The sequence below is a fragment of the Acinonyx jubatus genome, chromosome A2 (assembly GCF_027475565.1).
Source record: "Acinonyx jubatus isolate Ajub_Pintada_27869175 chromosome A2, VMU_Ajub_asm_v1.0, whole genome shotgun sequence".
Lineage (NCBI taxonomy): Eukaryota > Metazoa > Chordata > Mammalia > Carnivora > Felidae > Acinonyx > Acinonyx jubatus.
Window position 1 is genome coordinate 91,834,490 of NC_069383.1, and position 17,004 is coordinate 91,851,493.

Consider the following 17,004-nt stretch of genomic DNA (forward strand, 5'->3'; position numbering starts at 1 on the left):
GCCACTTAACTTACTGAGCCACCCAGGTACCCCAAGACTTATATTTTTTGCCAAATCCAGAACACAGGGATAGAGTTGGAATGAATAGAGAAGCTAAACTAAGTTTGAGGATTGTTGGAAAACACACTTTTTTAAACTTTTCTTTTAAGCTTATTTATTTTGAGACAGAGAATGTGAGCAGGGGAGTGGCAGAGAGAGAGGGAGAGAGAGAATCCCTAGCAGGCTCCACGCTATCAGAGTAGAGCCTGACGTGGGGCTTGATCTCACAAACTGTGAGATCATGACCTGAGCTGAAATCAAGAGTCGATGCTTAACCGACTAAGCCACCCAGGTGCCCTTGTAACGACAGCAGAAAATTAAAAACAAATACAACCCGTGAACTTCACTTATGTGAAAGGATCTTAAGTGTGGCCCATTAGTGAATGGCTGCAAAAGGGCCGTCGGCCTCCAGCCTTTCAGCAGTTTAGATTCATGAGGAACTTTTGGCAGCCCCTGGCCTCAAGCATTGCTCAAGAGCTGCCTGACTTCTCCTTGCCCACAACAAGGTGTCTCTTCTGAGGGAAACTGGTAGAATCTTATTCTCCCTGTGTTCCTCACTAGATGAGAATTACTAAGACAGCTGTGACATAGTGGCTAAGTAGAGTCTGGCCACCTGGGTTCAAGTCCTGGCTTCCTCACTAAGCAGTTGTGTGACCTTGCACAACTTTTCTATCCACCGTATGTGTATAACGGGATCGATGATAGTAGTTGACGCATGAGGTCATTGAGGAAGGGATTACATGGGCTAATAATACATATAAAGGGTTTCACAAAAGTCCCAGAGGCACCCTAAATTTATCAGATGGTAGCTACTAGGGTGAACAGAACCTTCCCAATACTCCCGTAACCCAGAGATTTACAGTGGACTTTACTAGGAACCTGGTATCTCCCAAAAGTGAGTGTTTGTACCAGGAGTAGAAAAGTCAGCTCTCAGAACGTTTTCTCCAGTCTTAACAGGATATCAGAAATATACGTGCACTCAAATGGAAATGAAAAATAAACATTAATTATAAATTCTTTTGTTGATAATGGGAACTGAATTTGAATCCTGATTTGGGCGGCATTGCATTCATTCTAAAGCAGAGATCCCAAATACTGGTCTTTGGACCGGTGGCAGTCTGTGGCAGCCTTCAGCTAAACAGAATGATGAAGACACTTTGGTGGGTTCTTCCTAAAACTCAGTGATCTTATATTTGTATCTATTTTTTTTTAACTTACCTTGTCATTTTTGTTTTAATCTAGCTCTTGGCAGTTTTTCGATTTAAAGTGTTAATCCTCGCGTATGCCGTATGCAGACTGCGCCATTGGTGGGCAATAGCGGTGAGTATGTCACCACGGTGAGCGGTCCGTCTCCTCCAGTGCTGCTGGCCCAGGCCCGCTCACAACAGGGCTGGGCTGGGCCCAAATGCACCTCTCATCTGGGATGAATTCTACCAGCTTTTTCCCGAGGCCCCTTCCTCCACACTTCTGTAGGCTTAAGACCAGGGCTTTGTTCCAGTAGTGATGAGTTCCTACCTTTGTCTCTACGGATACCGCCCAGTTGAGGAACGTAGGGACCCATCAGTGGTTCTTTGCCATGCACCAACTCGCCCTCTACTGCATTTTACAGATGAGTGATAAGATCAGTACCTCTGTCACAAAGATACTTGGAAAATTTCCCTTTTGCTCGTTGGTGATTTTTCGTGACTGACTTGCTGCTTATTTTGATCATTGCTTTTCTTGCTGTTTTATCCCCTCCCCTCCCTCCAGTCTTCTTTTAAAATTTTTTAATGTTTATTTTTGAGAAAGACAGAGTGAGTGGGGGAGAGGCAGAGAGACAGGACAGGGAGACACAGAATCCAAAGCAGGCTCTAGGCTCCGAGCTGTCAGCACAGAGCCTGACGTGGGGCTCGAACTCACGAACCGGGAAGGCTCGAACTCACGAACTGCGAGATCGTGACCTGGGCCCAAGTCAGACGCCCAACAGACTGAGCCACCGGGCGCCCCACCCTCCTTCCAGTCTTAAAGGGAAAAGTTCCCACGCTGCCTTTTACTGTTGCCTTCAGGCTTCTTGAAGGCAGTGGTGTTTTTTACTCATCCCTGTTTCTTTGCATCTAGCACAGAGCTTTGGCACATGCTGTTCACCCTCGGTAAATATTTATTGGTTGAAAGAAGAATTATAAGCCATTCTGCCTCAGTTATTTTTGCCATGTCCACAGATGCCTGAACACTCACCTTTTTGAGAGCGCTAAGAAGGCAGGTATATGGGGGGAATGCTGAGCTCCCCAAGCTGGAGTGGCCTGCTCAGGAACAGCCTACAGTTTTGTTTCTGGAGTGAGGCCTCAGTCGGTGTGGGCCAGCGTGGCGTGCCCAGCTGAGGATGGGGTTGTGCTTCCTTCCCGAGACACAGTCCACAGGAGCCACATCTCCCTGGGCCATCTCTTCCAAGCATCCGCAGAATCATAGGGCTGACATCAGGACCGTCAGTTGAGCCCCAAGCTAATGTATGTCAGATGCAGGCTGACAGTAGTAGCCAGACTTGAGTCCCTTTCCTGAATACGTTTCTGCTGGTACCAAATAGCTGTGGCGATGGTCTCTTCCCAGTTTTCTAGGGTCTCCTTAATATGCACTAGTATTTGTCAGACCATCTGTCTCAAATTTGTTTCAGAAAAGTGAGTGACATTCACTGACTCTTTAGAAAGTATCTTTAGTATCTAAACCAAATTATGAAAGGGGCAGGTCATGTTCAGCACATGCATTTGATTGGTTTTGATTCTTCCTTTTAAAAACATTTGGAGGGAGGGACCAGCCAGCTGGAACAGAAGGTCGAGTCACCTGATACCTAAAAACGTACTGTCAGCATACAAAGTTAATTAGTGTCAGAATGTAAAATACCTTCTCTTCCAGGTAGCTCAACTGGCTGGGGTGTGTGTGTGTGTGTGTGTGTGTGTGTGTGTGTGTGTGGCAGTTTGCTAACAATGCTGACCCTGCACTTGGTTAATACTTCCTGAGCTTGACACCCATGTCCCCTGACCTCCATTCTGTCAGTCAAGGCTACTGTGGGCATCACACTGGTCAGCTGTCACATTGCTAGGATCCTAGTTGGGGGAAGGAAGGACAAGGCCCAGGTCCCCTGGGATTGTCTCTGGGCTCCCCAACCACCAGGGGGAGCCCTGGCTCTGTATGCCAGGGGTCCCTCCTGTGGGGAGAGGTCTTTGCAGGTTGGACCTTGTGGGGGACAAACCTGAGTGTCCCAGCACACCAGCCTGCTAGACTGAGGGAGGAGGGTCACCTGCTAGACCGAGAGCAGAAGGTCACTGACCTGCTAGACCGAGGGAGGAGGGGTAGCATGAGCAGCCAGTCAGGGATCGGGCACCACGGAGAAGCCCACTGTGGCCCCGTCTGTGTTTAGGGGCTGGGGACAGGGTGATGTGGGAGGGCCCCGGCTGGCAGAGCTGCCCCAGGCCTTAGGTGCTTCTGGCGCCGACAGGTCTCTTTGTGAGGAGGGGGCTTCCCAGCGTAAAATGTCTAACTCGAATGGTGCTGGGTTATGTGTCTTTCAGCTGACGACAGCAGTGACCAGTGCCTTTTTACTTGCAAAAGTGATCCTCTCAAAGGTACAGCCTCCCACGTTTTCTGTACAATTACCGTCTATACTGGCGAAGGCTCATGTTCCAGTGTGAGCTCCTGGTAACTGCATTTCCCTCTCCTGGTCACGTCTGTCCTTCCAGCTTTTCTCTCAAGGAGCTTTCGGCTACGTGCTCCCCATCATTTCGTTCCTCCTTGCCTGGATTGAGACGTGGTTCCTGGATTTCAAAGTGTTACCTCAAGAGGCGGAAGAGGAAAACAGTAAGTGTCTCCCAGGTTAGGCTCCTCAGATGGGCTGGGGACCGAGCCAGAAGGAAGAGCCTGGAAGTCAGATTTGAAGGGAGCCACACTGGGTGGGGTAGGCGGGTCTCGGGTCTCCACCGTGCAGAGGACCCAGCAGAAATCCAGAGCAGGGCGGAGGACAGGACAGTGAGAGCACGTGGCTCCTCTCTGGAGCTGTGAGGCCAGACTTCTCTGGAAGAAAGTGTGAGCCCTGGTGAGAGGGACAGTCAGACAGCAGAAACAGCCAGCACCTCCTTATCCCCAGTGATGGCGGTCCCAGGACACCAAGCACTTTGTGCATCTGAAGAGGACTGTTCCTTAGGGACACAGGGATGGCAGACACGATAGGCTGAGCTGAGACAGTAAGTCTCAGAGTCCGCGATCCTGCCAAGTCTCACGTTGCTACCTTACAGCAGGCGGTGGCCTGGAAGGGGCCCCAATTAGCACAGGGGGTGCCTGGTGGGGGAGAGTGCTGGGTGAGTGAGGAACCCAGAGGGCGGGAGGGGGAAGACAGCAGCCAGACACGTGTGCTCAGCTCAGGGTCCACCTCCCCCTGTGAGTAGCGGAGGGACTCGTAGCGATCTGTGACCATGAGCCCTGCGGGGCGGCCGTCATCTCCTGCGTGGACTCATGTGGATACTGACCAGGAAGGCCCAGTGATGGACTGAGCTGCATGATTCAGTATCTGGCTAGAATTCCTCTCTGCATGATGGCCTGAGTGGAAGCCCACGGGCCACATCCGCCCTCTGGTGGTGACATGTTTGAAACTCAGTACAGAGACCCAGGCCTTTTACCATGTGCCGTGGTTAGGTCCTTCATGCGTCTGGCTCAGATTGCCCTGCAAAATAGGAAAAGTAAAGTCCTATGTCCTAGAGAAAGTGAAGTATGATTGTAACCTCAAGGGATAACGGAGAATGAGTAAACATGTAAATGGATTTATTTTGAGTAATCTCATTGACAGAGTAGAAATCTATAAGAACAGAATTATTATTCAAGAGTGCATTTTAAACACCTGAATCAGACCTAGATAAGTCTTCTGTCGTGTGTCCTCTGTGCTTGTATGAAAACCTGTTGTGGAGCAGGGCAGGTACAGCTAATGGAAGTCGCTTTTGGACTTGTGTAGAAACATCAAATCAAGCTTGGGTGAAAGCATATCAGCTGTTAATGTGACTGGGGCTTGAATGCAAGAGTGATGCCACCACGTTCAAAGGCACTAACAGGGCAGACCTGGCGTCGATGAAAACGTGGAGCAGCGGGTACGCTCACGGTCACGAGGAGGCAGTGAGCTCACACCTGCACCTGCGATTCGGCCGCGGCTTCCTCCAGCTTCTCTCGTGTTCGCTCAGCTCCGGACGAGACTCGCCGCCGATGCTCCCTGTGCTCGCGGGCACCCGTCCTGAGCTTCCACATCAGTTCCTCCCCTTTTCTGTGTTTGTTCAATTCCCTTTTCTGGGGGGACCTTTTTAAATAATAAATCTTTCTTCCCCATCTTACTGACGCTTTCCACATTTATACAAGTCTCTCCACTTATTGTGCCTTACATTTGCTATTTCCCTAACGAAGTGAATACTGGAGGCCATTTGTATGACCTACCAGGTGGTTTTGCTTTGTGCTTTGGTTTTGATTATGGTGATTTCTGCAGGGAGGAAAGTGTTCTGCAGGGAGGAAAGTGTTCTCCAGGGAAAGAGGCCATAAATACTGAATCAAAGAATCCCCTGAGTCACAGGCAGGTTTTTAAGTCTGCTGCCACGTGCCCTCACGGCACTGGTTCATAGCGTAATAACAAAACTTATTTTTTGTTTGAAAGATTTTCTTTCTGGCAAGGGTTTTTCTCTTTTTTAGCGTAGCAACGACACCATTTTATTGTGCCTAACCTCGCCGAGAAGCTACCAGAACCGTGACGTCACTCTCAGCCTCTGAATTTCTTCCCTTCCAGGACTCCTGATAGTTCAGGATGCTTCGGAGAGGGCGGCACTCATTCCTGGAGGTCTTTCTGATGGTCAGTTTTATTCTCCTCCTGAATCTGAAGCAGGTAACAAAAATGTGATTATCGTCTGTGTTTTCATCCATCATTCAAAAGCTCAGCCCTCCCTCCCTCTCCTGTCAGAACGCTGCTGAGCAGACATCTCACGGCGCAGGCACGTAGGAGACAGAAAGAACTGAGATGTGGTCTTGATGTGGGAGCAGTGGGGAGACACAGAGTGTAAAACAGTGTAACCCAGGGACACAGACCCCGTGTGACCGGCCATGTGCATCTCAGAAGACAGGTAGACGAGGGGAAGGGTCTGCTCCTCTTCTTACCCGTCATCCCCTAGCCCGACCTTCCTCCCGGGTCCCCGTGTCTGAGGGTGCAGCTCTCTCTGAGCTGTTGCCTGTGAAGAAAGCAGAGCCTCCCTGGGGACTCGGCCCTTTCTTAGACCTCACATCCCTGCCTTCTCCAGGCCATTTCCACCCTCTGTATTTCTGCCTCCTTTATCTCATTCATTGCACCACTTCCTGTCTTCTCCACCTTCCCTTCAGCATTTCCTGCTTTGGTTTCTGCAGCCATTTGCTGCCTCGGTCACCCTCTCCCTGCCCCGCCAGAGCGCCATGTCAAATATAACAATTGCATTGTCATATGGCTTCCTCAAACCACTCGATGAGGTGGGAGTCTCATTATCCCTATTTCAGAGACCATCAGATTGAGGCACAGAGAGGGGAATCATTTGTGCAAGGTCTCTGGAGGAGTAGGAGGTGGTGGGATCTGAACCCCGGCTCAGTGCTGGAATCCGCGCTCACAGCTGATCCATGTGGGGCCTCTCAGTATTAATGGAAACGCAGCATTGACCACCTCTTTCCCTGCCCAGAAGCCTTCAGTGGAAGAAAGGATTAAGGAAGTCCTGGGTCTTGATCCTGGCAGAAAGCACCATTTTTGACCTCATTACCCAGTTGTCTGACTTCCTGGTACCGTCTCCGTGTGTTCTCTTCTTAGCTTTGCTGAAAACGTTGTGAGCCCAAGCCAGCGGGCAGCTTGCTTTTTCTGTTTGTCACACTGTCCCTCTGCAGGCCTGCTCTCCACGCATGGGAGAAAAGGCTGTCCCACCGCATCCCCACCCTCTGGCTCCTGGGAGAACATTCTCTGCATTTCCTTGGACATTTCTCCCACCTGTGCGGGCTGCACTGCCTTCAGCCCTGACCTGGCCTCGTTCTATCACTGGGGTGGAAACTTGAGTTAGAGAGACTGCGTTATTTCATTCCCCGCATTGAGCTTAGTAACTATTTGAAACACACACACACATAGGATAGTAAAGCAGATTCCAGGAAGAAAGAGGCATGTGAAAGATCAAAGGCCCAGCAATGTGACATAGTGAATCATTGGAACTCGAAGTAACTTGATATCCTGGGCTATTCGTATTTGATATTAAAGCAGGTTAAATCAGGAAAGCGTAGGGTCAGATGAACTACAGATGTGAATTGGCAGAATTTCTCTTCTCAGTCAGCAGAAGGTCAAAGAAGTATCAAACTCTCATTACCTCAGTATGAGGGTTACTTCGGGGAGATCTTTTGGTATGTCATAGGACTTGTTCTTTTGGCATAAAGGCAGTTCACAATTTAGTCTGTGCTTTTGCACAGCTGTTATTTTTCTAACACTAGTAAAAGTTCTCAGCACTAATGTATTTACTTAATTAGAAACCCTAACTGGATATTCTCTGGACTGTGTTGGATCTAAGCATGGAGTCAGACGAAATACAGATATGAACTAGCAGCCAATCCCTTTCTCAGGCGGCAGATACTCAATATAAGTATTCAGTTTTTCATTACCTCGCTATGAGGGTTATTTCATTGAGGTTTTCTTATGTCATAGGAATCATTCTTTTGAAAAAAGGGAGTTCACGTTGTTCATGCTTTTATCTAGCTTTTATTTTTCTAGGACTAACAAAAGTTCTTGGTGCTAATAATATCTTTACCCAATTAGAATTCAGAACAGCCGGATAATGATAATGGGAGGAGTTACACCTTAGACATTCTTCATCAAACCTTCCAATCCTGAATGCATTGGCTTCCTGCCTGTGACTTTTACCCCCACCTAGTGGTGGTTGGGAGCATGACCAGTTCATTGGATTATGAAACTGACCTTGAACATGGTCTGGGTGTTCAGGTAGCTTCTTTGTTCAAGACAAAATGCCGGTGAGTCATAGGCAGAGAAGGAGGGTTCAATGTGACTTACTCTATTGTATTATATTTTCATTGTATGAAGATACAAGTTAGGAAAGAATTAAAATTAAAAACTGTTATTGCAGGGCTCAGTCAATTGGGTGGCCACCTCTTTCAGCTCAGGTCATCATCTCATGGTTCATGAGATCAATCCCCATGTTGGGTTCTGTGTGCAGGGCATGGAGCTTGCTTGGGATTCTCTGTCTCCCTCTCTCCCTGGCTCTCTCCCTCTCTCTCTCAAAATAAATACACATGTTTAAAAAACCTATTATTGGAATTAATGTATCTAGAAAAGAAGGTTCTCCTCTAAAGCATGGCTGGCTCAATAGGCCGGGAGAAAGAAATCAGAGTCACCAAAAATTAAAATGTTAGTATTTTTCCTTGTAAAGGTGTCGCTTGAATTTTAGCATCAGAGAGATTCTGAAAGTTAGCACCTTTCGTGACATGTACTTCTAAGGAATGTAAGGGTGGTTTGTTGGGAGGTTTCTTTGTGGGTCTAACCATGTCCTGCTCCCCTGTGTATTCAGTGGAAGGATGAGGAAGCACAAGCCTTGTCAGATGATTGGGCTCAAGTTGTTACAGCGGTCAGACAGCTGAAGTGAACCAGCCGTGATGCTGAGGAAAAGATAGTTCGTCACCTTGTAAATCATCTTCTAAATCACCTTAATACTTAAATTGAAGAATAGCTCAATTGCATTATATAATCTGTGATAATAAGCAAATCTAGAAGAAGACAGTATAATTCAAATTGGACACTTTTTAAAAAAAATTTTTAACATTTATTTATTTTTGAGAGACAGCACGAGTGGGGGAGGGACAGAGAGAGAGAGACACAGAAAACCAAGCTGGCTTCAGGCTCCAAGTTGTCAGCACAGAGCCTGAAATGGGGCTCGAATCCACAAACCATGAGATCATGACCCGAGCCGAAGTCGGATGCTTAACCAACTGAGCCACCGCAGCACCCTCGTTTGACACTTTCTAATAGCAAGCAGCCATGCATGCTGGTTTGCCCTGCGTACTCTTGACTTATTCCTGTGGCCCCAAGTAATGATTATTAGAACCACTTTGGTCTATAGGAAATGTTCTTGTTTAGATGATGAATTCTATAGTCACCCCATGTATAATCAATAGATTTGAAAGACAGTTTTTCTAATTTTTATTAAGAATGGTAAGTTGTATTGAAACGTCACTGCCGAGGATACTACATAATCTTTATTAAAAAAAAAATAATAGCTTGACTGAGTTATAATTTTCATACCATAAAATGCATCCATCGTAAGTGTGCAATTGCATGATTTTAAATAAATTTACACTTTTTAAAAAGTGTTTTATGTTTATATTTGAGAGAGACAGAGAGAGAGAGACAGAGTATGAGCTGGGGAGGGGCAGAGAAGAGGTAAAGAATCCGAAGCAGGCTCCAGGCTCTGAGCTTTCAGCACAGAGCCCACCGCGGGGCTTGAACCCACAAACTGTGAGATCATGACATGAGCTGAAATTGGACACTTAACCAACTGAGCCACCAAGGCACCCCAAGTAAATTTATACTTTTTAAACCAACTTCACAGTATAATATTAGAGCACTTTTTTCATCCAAAAATATTTGTATCTAAGCCTTGCTCCTATTTGCAGTCCTAGATAAACCACTGATCTCCTTTCTGTCTTGAAAATTTGCCTTTTTTGGGTAATTCATATCAATATAATCACAGAATATGTAGTTTTCTGCATGTGGCTTCTTAGGATAGTGTTCTTGATGGCCATTCATGTTGTACTATGTATAAGTTCTTTGCACGGCTCAATACTATTCCATTGTATGGATATACAGTGTTTTGTTTATTCATCAGTGGATGGACGTTGGAATTGTTGGCAGTTTTGCTGTTATGACTCATCCTGCTATGAACTTTTAAGTGCATGTCTTTGTGGCGACGTTTGTTTTTCTTTTCCTATAGATTCCTAGGACAGGACTCACTGAGTGTTTGGCAAGTTTCTGTTTAACTTTTCCAGTAACTGCCAAAGCGTTCTCCAGAGTTGCTGCACATCTTACACTCCCTCCAGCAGTGTGTAAGGGCTTGCTCTCCTTGTTCTCACAGACAAGCCTCATGGCCGAGGCTGTCTTTTTGATCACAGTTATTCCAGCAGGTGTGAAGTGCTATCTCCTTGTGGTCCTCATTTGCCCATAAGGACTGGTGGCCTCAAGAACCTGTTCATGCGCTAATTAGTTATTCATATATCTTCTTTGGAGAAATGTCCATTTCACACACACACACACACACACACACACCCCTTTTTTTTAAGTTATGTTGTTTGCCTTTTTACTGAGTTGTAAGAGTTCTTTATACATCCTGGATAAAAACCCTTTATCAGATAAAAGTTTCTTCTGTGATGCACAGATACTTTCCAAGGTTGTAGTCTTTTCATTTTCTTCCTGGAGCCTTTTGAAGCTCATGTTTTGTATCGTGATGAAGTCAGAGTTTATCAGAATTTATTCTTTTATGGATAATGCATTTGGGGTCACATCTAAGAACTCCTTGCCTTAACCCTGTGTCACAAAAATTTCCTCCTATGTTTTCTTCTAGATTTTATAGTATTAGCTCTTCCATTAAGTTTACGGTCCATCGTGAATTAGTCTTCACACATGGAGGAGGTAAGGAATGATGTTCACTCTTCTGCCCTCAGATACCTGGTTGTAGCTGAAGCATTTGTTGAAAAGTCTATCCTGTCTTGCACTGAATTAACTCAGCGCATTTATCAAAGTCCAGTTGACCATAAATACAGGTTTATTTCTGGACTCTCTGTTCTCTTCTGGTGACCCATATGCTCTCTCTGAACCAGGACCACACTGGCTTAATTACGTAACTGAATTCTGTGAGCTCTGAAATCAGGTGCTCTAAGACCTTGCTTGAATGGCTCGTCCTGCTGTCCCCAGGACCCCAAATTGTGTCAGTAATAAACCTGTTCACACCCTCTGTGTGTGCGGCTTCATCAGTCTCAACATCCAAGTCAAATTTGGGGTGCGCCCCTCTCCCACATTGCTTCTGCAGGGTGACCTTATCGGTTCTCCCAACTGTGTTCCTTATCAAAATGATTTTGCCTGTTCTAGGTCTTTTGTGTTTTCATGTCAATTTTGGCATGAGCTTGTTAATTTTTTGTGAATAAAGCCTGCAGTGGATTTATAGATGAATTTGGGAAGACTTGCCATCACAATAATATTGAATCTTGTAATCGATGAACATGGACCCTCTTTGCATTTATGTAGATATTCTTTAATTTTTCTCTGTGTTGTTTTGTAATTTTCAGCATAGTCTTGCTCTACTTTTACTGAATTAATTCCAAAGTGTTTTATCCTTTTTAGTTCTATAGTAAATGGAATTGTTCCTTTAATTTCATTTTCAATTTGTCCGTGCTAGTACATAAATATACCACTGATATTTTGTATAGAATTTTTATGGAATTTGTACTTTGCAACAAGGCTAAGCTTGTTCCTTAGTTCTAGTTTTGGTTTTGTGTGCCTGTAGATTTCATGGCATTATCAACATACAAGATTATGTCATCTTTGGATAAAGACTTTTAGTTTTAATTTTCAATCTGTTAGATATCTTTTTCTCCCCTGTTGCACTGTCTAGAACCTCAATACCGTGTTAAACAGAAATGTCAACAGCAAGGGCACCTGGGTAGTCAGTTGGGTAAGCATCTGACTCTTGATTTCATCACAGGTCATGATCTCATAGTTCGTGGGATTGAGCCCTATGTTAGGCTACACACTAACAGAATGGAGCCAGCTTGGGATTCTCTCTCCTCTCTCTCTGCCCCTTCCTTGCTCTCTTTCTCTTTTTCAAATAAATAAATAAAGGTGAATAAAAAATTTCAAGAGCAGACATCCTTGTCTTGTTCCTGGTCTTTGGGGGAACACGTTCAGTCTTTCATCATTAAGTACGATTAGCTCTGAGTTTTCATAGATGCCCTTTATCAGGTTGAGGAAGTTTGCTTTTATTCTTAGTGTGTTGGGAGTTCTTATCATGAATGGGCATTAAATTCTTCACGTGCTCTGTATGCATCTATTGAGATGATAATGTGGTTTTTGTCCTATATTCAGTTAATATGGTGATGCATTAAATAATATTTGGATGTCAAATCAGCTGTTTATATCTAGGAAAATTCCTACTTGGTCATGCTGGATGATCCACTATTATGTTTCTGGATTTGATTTGCTAATATTTCTTGAGAATGTTTATACTGATTCTCATGATATTTTACCTATTGGTCTTGTAGTTTTCTTTTTATGTCTTTGGCTTTAATATCAGTAATGCTGACCTCGTAGAATACATTAGAAAGTCTTCCTAAACACTGTATTTTCTGAATGAATTCTTATGAATGATTAATATTGTTTCTCCTTTAAATGTTTGATAGATTCTTCAAAGAAACCATCTGGGCTAAGAATTAATTATCTTTGTGGGAACACTTCCAATTGTTAATTCTGTATTATGTATAGATGTATTCAGATTTTTTATTTCTCGAGTCCATTTTGTTAATTTGTGTCTTTCTAGGAATTCATTTCTTCTAAATTATGTAATTGTTGACACAAATTATAATATTTCCTTATAATCATTTTAAATTTCTGTAGAGTTGGTAGCGATATTCTTTTTTTCTTGATTTTGGAAATTTGTGTCTTCTTTCATTTCTTCTTTGTAACTCTAGTTGATGTTTGTCAAACTTGTGATTTTCAAAAAAATGGACTTGTTTTCATTGGTATTTCTCTCTTGTTTTTCTGTTTTCCACTTCAGTTATTTATGTTCCAATTTTTATTTCCTTTATTCTGTTTGGGTGAGTTTAGCTTACTCTTCTTTTCCATGATTGATTTTAAATTTTTCTTCTTTTTTGATAGAGGCATTTAAAGCTATAAATTTTGGGGTGCCTCGGTGGCTCAGTCGGTTAAGCATCTGACTTCAGCTCAGGTCGTGATCTCACCGTTCGTGGGTTGAGCCCTTTCTCAAACCCTCTCTCTCTATGCTCCTCCCTGATTCACAGTCAGTCTGTCTTTCTCTCTCAAAAACAAATAAACATAAAAAAAGAATATGAATTTTCATCTAGGCATTGCTTTAGCGACCTCTTATGAAATTTAATGTGTTACGTTTTCTTTTCATGTGTGCTTGACTTTCATCAGGTTGCCTATTATGTGTCTACTTGTGAATCTGTATACATCATAATCAGTATTTCTTTACTTTATTAAATGTCTAGATTATTATCTCTCAAATAAATTGGGATGTTTTAGCCATGAGGGAGTTTAGGCCATTGTTTCTTCAAACATTTTTTCTATTCTTTTTTTCCTTTCTGCCTCTCTGGGAGTTCATTCCATATATGCTATCTCATTGGTCTCTGAACTCTTTTCAATTTTTCTTCAGTCTTTTTCTCTCTTCCTAAGATCGGATAACTTATACAGCCCTATCTTCAGTTTCACAGATTATTTCTTCTGCCAACTTGAACATTCTTTTAAACCCCTCTAGAGAATATTTTGCTTAAATATTATATTTTTCTATTCCAGATTTTACATTTTTAAGTACCTTTTCTGTTTTGTAATTTGTCTCATTCTTTAGAATCTATTTGTTCATTTATTGTGGTCATGTTTTCCTTTAATTCTTTAAACGTGGTTTTCTGTACATCCTTGAACATATTTATAATAGCTGCTTTGAAGTCTGTCTGCTAGATAAAATACCGAGACACATTCAGAGACAGTTTCTATTGAATTGTTACAGGGTTTTTTCCCCCTGAGAATAGTCACACTTTTTGATTCTTTTCCTATCTTTTTTTTTAGTTGAAAAATATTTTGTTGAAAATATATTTTAACAACTCTAGATTCCAATTTCCCCCCCAGAGGTTGCTTTTATTGTTATGTTTTTGCTTAGAAAATTGCTTAGGCAAAATCTGTGAAATTGTGTCCCTTGCAGTGTGTGAGTATTAACTCTACTCAGATTTTTAATTTTTAATTTATTTTTAAGCTTAGCTGTGGTCGCCAGTGATTAGTGATTAGACAGAAATTGTGCTCAAACACCTTCATAAGACTTTCATCCTCTGCTAAGTGAAGTAAGTCAGTCAGAGAAAGACAAATACCATATGATTTCACTCACTTGTGGAATTTAAGAAAGGAAAAAAAAAACCCACAAATGAAAGACAAATAAAAAAACAGACTCTTAAATACAGAGAACAGACTTTTTACCAGAGGGCAGGTGGTGGGGGTGGGGGGGTGATTGGTAAAATAGGTGAAAGGGATTAAGAGTACATTTTTTTGGGATAAACAGTGAGTAATGTATAGAATTGAATAATCAGTATATCAGACACTGAAATCTAATCTAACACATTCATTATACCGGAAATGAAAAAAAGACTTCCATCCTCTGACAAATGGTTATTTGTATATATTGAGTAGCACATTCACATTTTAGGGAATATCAAGTCGTCCTCTGCTTCTACTCTTGGCTGAGTTTTTTCACATCTCCTCTGCCTATGTCCAAGGCCTCGGGATTGACCAGGAGTGTGTGGCCGGCTTGGGCTCTGCTGAGTCTCCGCTAAGCGTGCACACGGCTTCAGCCAAGCACACGTTTGCTGCAGCCACGACCGCAACCTCAGACCAGCACAGCCCCTGCCTTCCTGCCAGCGCACCCCTGAGTCTGTCGGTTTGCCCTCACACCGCTCCCCACTGCCTGTCCTATCTTGGAAGACCCTTCATGCCCAAGCAGGTGGGAGGTGGGGGAAGAATGAGATCAACGCCAGCAAGAGCACCAGTGTGGTTCCCTGAATTCTGCAGTTTTTCAAACATAAACACTTCTCAGATTGTTGTATGTCTTTGGACATTTCCCAGCTGCTGAAATGGTTAGTTTTGCTCGTCTAGTTGAGTGTTACAGTTGCTTTTCAAGGAGAAGGTTTGTTAATTGCACTTGACCATAACCAGAAGGTCTTGTTATTATTTACTTTTGAATTATGTAAAGGATACATATTATTTAATGTACCTATGTTTTAATTAGAAGTTTGGCTTTATTTAGAACTCCCAAATTATTCCAAGACACTTGTCACGCAAATGCTATTAGCCTGGCAGGTGGAAAGTAAGGTCAGAAACAGGAAGAAAAGGTATGACCATTCTCCTTAGACTCGTTTCAGGGTGAGAACTTGTTAACTGGCCCCAGTGTGTCTACGATTTACAGCAATTTAATAGGCTAGAAAGCGAAGCGTTCCAACCACTGTGCCTTTATCTATTTATGTCACCACAAGCTCACCTGGACTGTGTGACATTTATGAGATTAGGATGTGGGACACAATCTTTTCTTCAGATTCTCCACTGTTCATTCTACTGGACCAGATTTGTTCTTGGCTCTAAAGCAGGCAGACATTCTCAGAAGGGAAAAAAAAATGTGTTGTTTGCGGTGTCTTATCTGACAAGAGGAAAGCAGCTGTGAGGCAGGCTGTTTCCTTTGTGTGTGAGGAGGCCCTATCCCTAACCTGTACCTTGGTCTTCCCACTGCTCCTTTTTTATGTTCCCTCCCTGATTGTGAGAATAACACAGGCCTTTTATAAAAATGTGCATAGAACAGCAACCAAAGAGGGGTGCCTGGGTGGCTCAGTCAGTTAAGCGTCTGACTTCAGCTCAGGTCATGATCTCATGGTTCGTGAGTTCGAGCCCCACGTCGGACTCTGTGCTGACAGCTCAGAGCCTGGAGCCTGCTTCCGATTCTGTGTCTCCCTCTCTCTCTGCCTGTTCCCTGCTCACTCTCTCTCTCTCTCTAAAATAAATATTAAAAAAATTAAAACAAAGAACAGCAACCAAAAAACCTGTCCTTCAAACTCTGTGACCACATCAGTATTAACAATTCAGTTTGTCTCCTGCTAGTTTTGTGTTTGTAATGTCACATAAGTGTGGCCATACTGCTGATGTTATTTATACCCTTTTTTAAAGATGATAATTTAAAATTTATAAAGTCAGTTTGTTGTATGTATTTTGGAATATCCAGAAGTGATTCAAGTCATCTGGTTATTTTCTTAGAGTCTTTCTTATTGGCACGCATGTATTTAAGTTTTTATTTTTATCAATACGATCTTACGGGATACAGTTTTTTTCATTGTGTATTTGCTTTTACTTTATTATAAAATAGGCACTTCCCATGTTGTTTTCAACTGTATAAATATAAATGGATACAAGATATTTTGTGGAAATAAGATAATCATTTAACTTTTCTCCTACCCTCAAACATCTAGATTTTTTCCCAGATTTAAAAAAAAATTTTTTTACGTCTATATATTTTTGAGAGACAGAGAGAGACAGAGTGTGAGTGGGGGAGGAGCAGAGAGAGAGGGAGACACAGAATCTGAAGCAGCCTCCAGGTTCAGCTGTCAGCACAGAGCCTGATGAGGGGTTTGAACTCACGAGTCATGAGATCATGACTTGAGCCGAAATTGGACACTTAACTGACTGAGCCACCCAGGCACCCTTTCCCAGATTTTTTAGAAGTAAAATCTACTTAATGGAAAAAAGTATGATTACGTCAGACATATTTCCTCAAGGAATAATTGCAGAATGAAATGGCGGGCTCCAACGTACCAATAATCTAAGGTTCACAAGGCAGGACCCACCGCGGTGTCCCAGTGCTACAGCACTGTCACTCTCGGCATCAGGAAGTCCTCAAAACTCTCACTCACTGGGTACAGCGACTTTTAAAAATAAGTAGGGCGCCTGGTGGTTCAGTTTGTTAAATGTCCAACTTCAGCTCAGGTCATGATCTCGCGGTTCGTGAGTTCGAGCCCTGCGTCGGGCTCCGTGCTGACAGCTCAGAGCCTGGAGCCTGCTTTGGATTGTATGTCACCCTCTCTTTCTGCCCCTCCCCTGCTCATGTGCTATCTCTCTCTCTCTCTCTCTCTCTCTAAAGCAAACATTTTGAAAAA

The 17,004-nt window shown here is 43.4% G+C and overlaps 1 protein-coding gene across 2 annotated transcripts in view; it reads left to right on the forward strand.

Moving 5' to 3' along the window:
- Positions 1-17,004, forward strand: part of STARD3NL (STARD3 N-terminal like) — a 55,455-nt gene that overhangs the window by 35,673 nt on the left and 2,778 nt on the right. For both annotated transcript variants that reach the window (XM_027071634.2, XM_027071632.2), the window contains 4 exons: positions 1,282-1,359; positions 3,582-3,635; positions 3,750-3,867; positions 5,825-5,920. In XM_027071634.2, coding sequence (XP_026927435.2) covers positions 1,282-1,359; positions 3,582-3,635; positions 3,750-3,867; positions 5,825-5,920 — 346 coding nt within the window. The remainder of the gene's footprint in view (positions 1-1,281; positions 1,360-3,581; positions 3,636-3,749; positions 3,868-5,824; positions 5,921-17,004) is intronic.